General features: G+C 44.4%; 1 protein-coding gene across 2 annotated transcripts in view; it reads right to left on the bottom strand.

The window, feature by feature from the left end:
• Positions 1-10000, bottom strand: part of LOC143286705 (lipase maturation factor 2-like) — an 85910-nt gene that overhangs the window by 17044 nt on the left and 58866 nt on the right. Inside the window, exons 8-12 of one of the 2 annotated variants that reach the window (XM_076594380.1) lie at positions 9413-9530; positions 8350-8496; positions 5770-5875; positions 4904-5003; positions 1889-2004 (exon numbers count right to left, since the gene is read on the bottom strand). In XM_076594380.1, coding sequence (XP_076450495.1) covers positions 1889-2004; positions 4904-5003; positions 5770-5875; positions 8350-8496; positions 9413-9530 — 587 coding nt within the window. The remainder of the gene's footprint in view (positions 1-1888; positions 2005-4903; positions 5004-5769; positions 5876-8349; positions 8497-9412; positions 9531-10000) is intronic. The other variant, XM_076594381.1, reaches the window with a different exon arrangement.

The raw sequence follows: 10000 nt of genomic DNA, 5'->3' as shown, positions 1-10000 counted from the left end.
ATTTTTTTGGTATTTTTTCCTGCGTGCAGTTTTTTTTATTTGTTTTTCCTATCAAAGTGGATTTTTCTGCAAAATTTTGCCAGGAACAACCCTTTTGTTGCCATGGGTTCTTTTACGTGCCCTAAGTGCATGCTGCACACAGGACCTCGGTTTATCGTCTCATCCGAATGACTAGCGTCCAGACCACCACTCAAGGTCTAGTGGAGGGGGAGAAAATATCGGCGGCTGAGCCATGATTTGAACCAGTGCGCTCAGATTCTCTCGCTTCCTTGCCAGACGCGTTACCTCTAGGCCATCACTCCACATATGAAATGTAAACAAACATTCAAAGCCAAACATGAATGAATGAACTATAATGACTGATGTTCTGGAGTCTGATCACATTTGAGGTGAACAGATCAGCTTCAGTTTTCAGCCTTCAGTTCCCAGGAGGTGTCAAAGCATGAGGAGCGATCCACACACCCCATACCACATCTGCTGAATTAACAGAATAGGATGAAATAAAATAAAATAAAACATTAAAAAGATCAGACGTGGGATAATCATAATCAGTAAAACGTGGGCTAGGAGAATAACGTCTATGCCTTGGCTGGGAAGTCCAGGATGGGCTGGGACCATATGGCAAGATGTGGGCTGTTCATAGGATGGTGAGGGACCCACAGGCATTTCAGCAACACAGAGCAGCTGGCCTGTCTCTCTGTCCACTCTCAGTTACCTGTGCGCTAGCTGAGGGAAAATGAAACTGCAGAACACGGACGTTGTTTGTCTAAGTCGACTACTCTACTTGTTCGTTGTGGACTGTGTGATGGTCAGGCATCTGCTTAGCAGATGTCGTGCAGCCTATGTGGATTTGTCCGAACGCAGTGACGCCTCTTTGAGTTACTGAAACTGATACGGTGGACTGTCTCCGTATAAGTTACTGTACTCGTGTTTGTTTGTCGTGTCTCGTGCCTCATTTCCGTTGCAACTTACACAGTGAATTCACAACAAAAAAAACCAACCAAAAAACAAAGACTGACATTCTCGTGTACAAGCCTATTTGTACCCCCATTATTTTTTACCCTGGGGCAAAATCTGCATAGCCCAGATCACTGTAGACTGGCCTGGAATGAGCGCTGGGAGGTAAACCTCAACTACTCAGATCCACCCCCTCTCACACACACCCCAACTGAATTAGACTGCTTACATATCATTGCCTCACCTGTCAATGTTGACAACAAATGTTCCAAATATCACTACCCCAGGATTAAAAAGCACTGAATACATCTTGGAACAATTTGTTCAACTCTTGTCAAGAAGTGAAAGATGACTTTCAAGCTATACAAGCATAAACTAACAATATATTTGCTGTTTAAGGTGACTGAAAATGCTCAAACTGTGCTCACACTTTGTCAGTAAGCCACATAAAAAAAAACCCAACACGTCTCAGCCATTCAAATCTCTCTGACAGTCACTTTCAGTTCCAGTTTCATAGAGGTGCCAGAGCATGCGGAACAGAACCACACATGCTTGGAAATATAGTTAGAAATTCCTTGAACAACTGAGTGACAATCTTCACATGACAATGCCCCCCACAGAGTAAGCTCCCTTGGTCTGTCTGTTGCTCCACTACAACTAAGGACAAACCAAACCAAAATGAAAGACGAAAGTGTGAAGAAAAAAAAAAAAAAAAAAAACGAAGAAGAAGAAAACAAAAACTACACATACAACCAGCAAAGGGGGTGTATTGTCAGGCAAACCAACAGCAAAACCCCCACACAGGTCACAGCAAATACACAACGGCAGTCAGTCAGGTGGCGGGGAGTGGGGGGGGGGGGGGGGAGGATACAAGTTATCAGAGGCTGCAGCAAAGTCAAGCACACGTTGTTACTACAGAGGGCGGGGCTACCTGCGGAACAGTCCGTAGGAACTGACGAGATGAAAATGGCGAGTCTGCCCATGCAGCTTCAGGATGTTTGAGTCCAGAGATTTCTGTAGGGGCTTGTCCACTGCTGTGTGGGGCACCTAGACACAGGGACAATGTTACCTGCCTTGTCGTTAACACCTGGCACACACTGTTACCTGCCTTGTGAACACATGGCACACACTGTTACCTGCCTTGTCGTTAACACCTGGCACACACTGTTACCTGCCTTGTGAACACATGGCACACACTGTTACCTGCCTTGTCGTTAACACCTGGCACACAGTTACCTGCCTTGTGAACACATGGCACACACTGTTACCTGCCTTGTTGTTAACACCTGGCACACACTGTTACCTGCCTTGTCGTTAACACCTGGCACACAGTTACCTGCCTTGTGAACACATGGCACACACTGTTACCTGCCTTGTTGTTAACACCTGGCACACACTGTTACCTACCTTGTTAACACCTGGCACACACTGTTACCTACCTTGTTAACACCTGGCACACACTGTTACCTGCCTTGTCGTTAACACCTGGCACACACTGTTACCTGCCTTGTCGTTAACACCTGGCACACACTGTTACCTGCCTTGTCATTAACACCTGGCACACACTGTTACCTGCCTTGTCGTTAACACCTGGCACACGCTGTTACCTGCCTTGTTAACACCTGGCACACACTGTTACCTGCCTTGTCATTAACACCTGGCACACACTGTTACCTGCCTTGTCATTAACACCTGGCACACACTGTTACCTGCCTTGTTAACACCTGGCACACACTGTTACCTGCCTTGTTAACACCTGGCACACACTCTTACCTGCCTTGTCGTTAACACCTGGCACACACTGTTACCTGCCTTGTCGTTAACACCTGGCACACACTCTTACCTGCCTTGTCGTTGACACCTAGCACCTGTTCTATCATTTTTCCAAAAGACTTTTCCAGCCATGGAAATGGTTCTGTCATTTTCCCCATGACTTTTCCAGCCCTGGAAATGGTTCTGTCATTTTTCCCAAAGACTTTTCCAGCCCTGGAATGGTTCTCTCATTTTTCCCAAAGACTTTTCCAGCCATGGAAATGGTTCTCTCATTTTCCCAAAGACTTTTCCAGCCATGGAAATGGTTCTCTCATTTTTCCCAAAGACTTTTCCAGCCATGGAAATGGTTCTCTCACGTTCCCAAGCTTCATGGCTGGGTACAAACCTTGGTCATGAACTGAACTGGGACTACTGGCAGCACACAGCCATGGTGCTTCCAAATCCATGGACCAGTCTTTGAAAGGGTGGGTCACATCTGCCCGTGAGCACTGGTGGTGGTGGTGGTTAGGTGGTTTTGTGTGTGTGCATGCGTGCGTGCGTGCGTGCGTGCGTGTGTGTGGTGTGTGTGTGTGTGTGTCTGCTAACTGAATTATCACCTCAATGTTTTCCTTTCACCAGATGACTGATATATACATCATAATCAAGGCAAGGCGTAGGGGTCATTCAGGTATTTGTATTTCACTTGTTTCTGAAAACATTTTTTTTTTTTACCAAATGTTTTTCTTTCAACTGATGATTGTGTGTGTGTGTGTGTGTGTGTGTGTGTGTGTGTGCGTGCGTGCGTGTGCGTGTGCGTGTGTGTGTGTGTATGTGTATGTGCGTGTGCGTGTGTGTGTGTGTGTGGTGATCAGGGAAGGTAATTTGTTTCTACATCACTTTTTCATCTCAGCACTGGAATAAGCCTTCACGAAATTTTCTGTTTTATACGTTTCAAGCAGCCAAAGAAAGCGCTTTTAATTTGAATGTTGGGATGTGTCACAAAGGGAACCACAGGAAGCAGTTTTGTCACGAAGAAGGTTCAAATCAAAACGGATCTATATGGAATAATCTATACCATTCCCATTAATCAGAATGAGATAAAATACATAACTAAACATGGCTTCAACTTTTGTAACCCCAACAGAGAAAAGGGCAAAACCAAAAAGAAAAACAACAGATCTGTTATAAAATATGCCCTCGCCATCTTAATGGGCTTTCTTTTCAGAGCAACTAAGCACCTAGCGCACAAGCACAGAATTAGTTGTTTAAAAAACAAACAAAAAGTTTGCCATATCTTTGTGGCTACCAATCAGCCGCATCATTAACTAACGATGCCAAACCTTGGCGTCTGAGACACAAAACAGAAGGTCCTTGACTGTCATCACTGACTTGCATGTTACTCAAAGCCACACGAAGACAAAGTGTTTACTGACGCAGGTTCACTACTTGATTTTCCTTTGCTGTCCAGCCTTCTGTGATACTTGAGGGGGGGGGGGGGGGGGGGGGGTGCAGGGGGCAGGGGGGAATTTCTCTGGAGGTCTAACCAAAACCCCTGCACACACACACTGTCAGTACATTCATGCTGTTTGTCTCACACTGTACACCCCACCTCACACCCCCTGTTCTGCCAAGACCCTAGTGTCCACAGTCCCCGGGGGTGATTTCAGTGCTGTTTCACCACAGGGCCACTCACAAAATGAGACCCTGCGCTGCTGCTGAGTTACCTGGGGGATGCTCAATGGCTTAGTGGACAACTTAGCATGTGCACGACACCACCAGCTGACAACTTTGACCACAGCAACAATTATCTCACACACATACATAGTTTTCTGGTGGACGTTCAATGGCTCAATGGACAACCCAACACATGCACTTTGACAAGATCAACAAGGATTATCATTACAGACATGGCACATCTCACACACACACAAATATCCTCTCTCTCTCTCATATATATATATACACACACACACATACATATTTTACACACAAACACTCTCACTTACAAACACACACTCTCTCACTCTCTTGCACACACACACACAAACACACTCTCTCTCACTCACACACATACACACACACTCTCTCTCTCTTTCTCTCACATCCACCCACCCACACATGCACACAGAACCACATACAGAACCACATACAGACACATGCACACAGACATACACACACACACACACACACTTACCAGACTGATTCCAAACATGCCGGCAGCAATGGCACCAAAAACCAGAGTCTGTACAAGGGCAGCATTCTTCCTGAGGACTCCTTTGTACATCGTGAAACTCCTGTTTGGTTTTTGCAAACAGAAATGACACTATCACACCATGGTAAATTCATCTTCAATGCATGTCAGGAAACAATAATCACTCTTCAGAAATACGCCAAACTTCTTTCCATTCCATACTGAAAAGATTATATGGAAACGTTTAACTATTTCTAATTCAATATGAATGACCAAACAAAAACAATATACAACTCTGTGAAATTACTCTTGGATAAACAAATCAAAACAACACAAAACCACAATACAGAGCATGTGAAACTTCTCTTGAGTGTAGACAATGGAATAGACAGACTTAGCAATGTTTTATGGGTCCCCCCCCCCTCACCCCCTGACAGTAGATGGTTATTACACGTCCATTCCTTTACTGCACACAATGTGGACACATCAAACAACCGCTGTCACTAGGAATCTGTGAAGCAGTACACAATAAACAAGACTGAAAAGATTTATAATTCAAACACAAACATACACACATAAACACAGACGCACACTCACACGGACACTCATACATCCCAAACACTCACACATCCATGCCCGCACCCCCACCCCCACACACATATGAAAAGATTATAATTCAGACACAAACATACACACATAAACACAGACACACACTCACACCGACACTCACACATACCAAACACTCACACATCCATCCTCTCCACACACCTTCACTACCACCACCACCACACACACAAACCACCACCACCCCACACTCCATCAGCCCCAAACACACACCGAAACCACCCCTCACACCCACACACACAGACCTGATGACAGCCTGCAGCAGTTCCATAGCCAGGGACACGGCGCCCAGTTTGATGGTCCACGGCATGACGTTCTCCAGCCACTCCAGAAACTGCTTCTCTGAGAACGCTGCACACACACCACACTGTGCGATAAACGCTGCACACACACCACACTATGCGATAAACGCTGCACACACACCACACTGTGCGATTAACGCTGCACAGACACCACACTGTGTGATAAACACTGCACAGACACCACACTGTGCGATAAACACTGCACAGACACCACACTGTGCGATAAACACTGCACACACACCACACTGTGCGATAAACACTGCACAGACAAAACACTGTGTGATAAACACTGCACAGACACCTCACTGTGCGATAAACACTGCACAGACACCACACTGCACACACACCACACTGTGCGATAAACACTGCACAGACACCACACTGTGCGATAAACGCTGCACAGACACCACACTGTGTGATAAACACTGCACAGACACCACACTGTGTGATAAACACTGCACAGACACCACACTGTGCGATAAACACTGCACAGACAAAACACTGTGTGATAAACACTGCACAGACACCACACTGTGTGATAAACACTGCACAGACACCACACTGTGATAAACACTGCACTGACACCACACTGTGATAAACACTGCACAGACAAAAAAAACCACTGTGCGATAAACACTGCACTGACACCACACTGTGTGATAAACACTGCACACACACCACACTGTGATAAACACTGCACAGACACCACACTGTGATAAACACTGCACTGACACCACACTGTGTGATAAACACTGCACCGACACCACACTGTGTGATAAACACTGCACAGACACCACACTGTGATAAACACTGCACAGACACCACACTGTGTGATAAACACTGCACCAACATCACACTGTGTGATAAACACTGCACCAACATCACACTGTGTGATAAACACTGCACAGACACCACACTGTGCGATAAACACTGCACAGACACCACACTGTGCGATAAACACTGCACAGACACCACACTGTGTGATAAACGCTGCACCGACACCTCACTGTGCGATAAACACTGCACAGACACCACGCTGTGCGATAAACGCTGCACACACACACCACTGTGCGATAAACGCTGCACACACACCACACTGTGCGATAAACGCTGCACACACACCACACTGTGCGATACAGTATACTGTGCAATTAACACTGCGCCGACAACACAATACAAGTAAAACACATTGTGCAATAAACGCTGCATGAACAACACACTGTGCAATAAACACAGCATGGACAACACACCATGTCATAAATGTTGCACAGACAACACACTGTGCAATTAACACTATAAGTACAACACACTGTGCAATAAACGCTGCACAATCAACACACTATGCAATGAACAGTGTGAGGACAACACACTGTGTAATAAACGTTGCACAGCCAACACACCATGCAATAAACGTTGCACAGCCAACACACTGTGCATTTTACACTACAAGGACAATACACTGTGCAATAAACGCTGTACAGACAACACACTGTGCAATTTACACTACAAGGACAGCACTCTGTGCAATAAACACTGAGCAATAAACGCTGCACAGACAACACACTGTGTAAGGAAAAGCTGCGCACAAAAACACACCGTGCAATAAACGCTGCACATACAACACAATGCGCAATAAACTCTGCATGAACAACTCACTGCAGTAAATGCGCAGTACCAGTGACCAAGAACAAACAAGAACAAGACACTGACATTTCATCTATAAATGCAGAATAAATAAAATCAAACCATGTATAAAGTACTTCCTTACAGACCTAAGAATCATTTACAAAACCGAAAAATATATACACTCGATGGAAATGATGTCCATAGCATTTTCTAGAAAATGGTACCCATACATAAAAATGATGGAAGGCAACGAGGAGGAGGAGGAATGACAACCACGAATGTAATGTTTGTTCTTTTTTTAAAAATATTTTCCTTTCATTTATTTACTTTTTTTATGCAGTGCATATGACTTTATTTGTGTGTTTTTTTCTGTATAAAAACAATGTTGTGTTGTTGTTTTCCTGCTTTATAGTATAAATAATGTATAATAAGTAATATTATTGATAATTACAAATTCAATTTTTGTATGTCCGCCTGTATGTATGTATACATTCATTAAATGTTAAACCGCTCTCGCCCTTTCTCCTAAGTTTGACTGGAAAATCAAACTGAGCATCTAGTCTTTCGGATGAGACGATAAACCGAGGTCCCGTGTGCAGCACGCACTTGGCGCACTGAAAAAGAACCCATGGCAACGAGAGTGTTGTCCTCTGGCGAAATTACGTAAAATGAAATCCACTTTCATAGGTACACAAATATGTAAGCATGCACTCAAGGCCTGACTTAAGCGCGTTGGGTTATGCTGCTGGTCAGGCATCTGCTCAAAAGATGTGGTGTAGCGTGTATGGATTTGTCCGAACGCAGTGACGCCTCCTTGAGAAAGTGAAACTGAAACTGAAACTGAAACTAAATGTTAAACTTTAAAAAAAAGAAGAAGAAAAAGAACAAGACACTGACCAGTCTTGGAGGAGATGGTGTAGTCGTTGTTGAGGCGCAGGGAGAAGAACTTGATGGTGTAGTACGCACCCAGACCCAGAACCACCCCGGGGATCAGCACAGAGGCCAGCAGGGACAGCAGCCCCCACACCATGCCCCTCTTGGTCCCTGGGGGAGAGGGGGTGGTGGGGGGGGGGCGTATGAGTGTGTCCTGCTTACTTTGTGCCAGTCAAACCAGTCACTACAATGCTTGTTTCATACTGTTCACGGCCACAACAGCAGTTTGATGTCGTTCACACCAACGTAGCGATGATTATTTTGTATGATTCATACTATCATTGGTTATTTTGTGTCATTCACACCAACGTAGCGCTGATTATTTTGTATCATTCACACCATGACTGGTTATTCTGTGTCATTCACACCAACATAGCACTGGTTATTTTGTGTCATTCATGCCACAACAGCAAGTTGGTATCGTTCACACCAACAGAGCACTGATTATTTTGTATGATTCACACTATCATTGGTTATTTTGTGTCATTCATACCCACATAGAACTGGTCATTTTCTATCACTCACACCAACTTGGTGCTGGTTATTTTGTGTCAATCACACCACAACAGCAGTTTTTATGGTTTTTATGTGTCATTGACACCATCACAGAATTGGTTATTTTGTGTCATTCACACTATCACTGGTCATTTTGTATCATTTATACATACCAAAACAGTACTTATTTTGCATCATTCATACCAACAGAACATTGGTTATGCTGTGTCATTAATATGAACTAGTTACTGGCTATTTTGTATCATTCACACAAACACGAGTTTTGTATTATCCATTCCAACACAGCAATCACACACAGTGATATATATATATATATATATATATATATATATATATATATATATATATATATCAGACACACATACAAAGTGATCACACACACACACACACACCTGAACACACACACACACAATGTTCACACACACAGTTATAACACACACACACACACACACAGAGTGATCACACACACACACACAGTGAACACACACAGTGATCACACACACACACACACCTTTACTGGGGGCACCAGAGAAGCACTCATCGTCCAGAAGAGGAATGCAGAGAGCGATGGTCAGCAAGTTGAAGAAGTTGTAGTTTCCTGTCAGGATGATCAGCACCTGCAGCAACACCTGTCCACACACACATCACACCTGTTGACACACATCACACATGTCAACACACACCACACCTGTTGACACACACATCACACCTGTTGACACACATCACACCTGTTGACACACACACACCTGTTGACACAAACACACACACATCACACCTGTCCACACACACATCACGCCTGTTGACACACACATCACACATGTCAACACACGCCACACATGTCAACACATATCACACCTGTCAACATACAGCACACCTGTAAACACACACACACACATCACACCTGTCAACACACATATTACACCTGTCGACACACAAACACACACACATCACGCATGTCAACATACAGCACACCTGTAAGCACACACACATACACACACACAACACACACACATATCACAACTGTCAACACACAAATCAAACCTGTTGACACATACATCACACCTGTCAATACACATAACACCTGTCAACACTTCACACA

This window comes from Babylonia areolata, chromosome 10 (genome assembly GCF_041734735.1).
Source record: "Babylonia areolata isolate BAREFJ2019XMU chromosome 10, ASM4173473v1, whole genome shotgun sequence".
Classification (NCBI taxonomy): Eukaryota; Metazoa; Mollusca; class Gastropoda; order Neogastropoda; family Buccinidae; genus Babylonia; species Babylonia areolata.
This window is presented reverse-complemented; position numbering and strand designations above follow the sequence as displayed.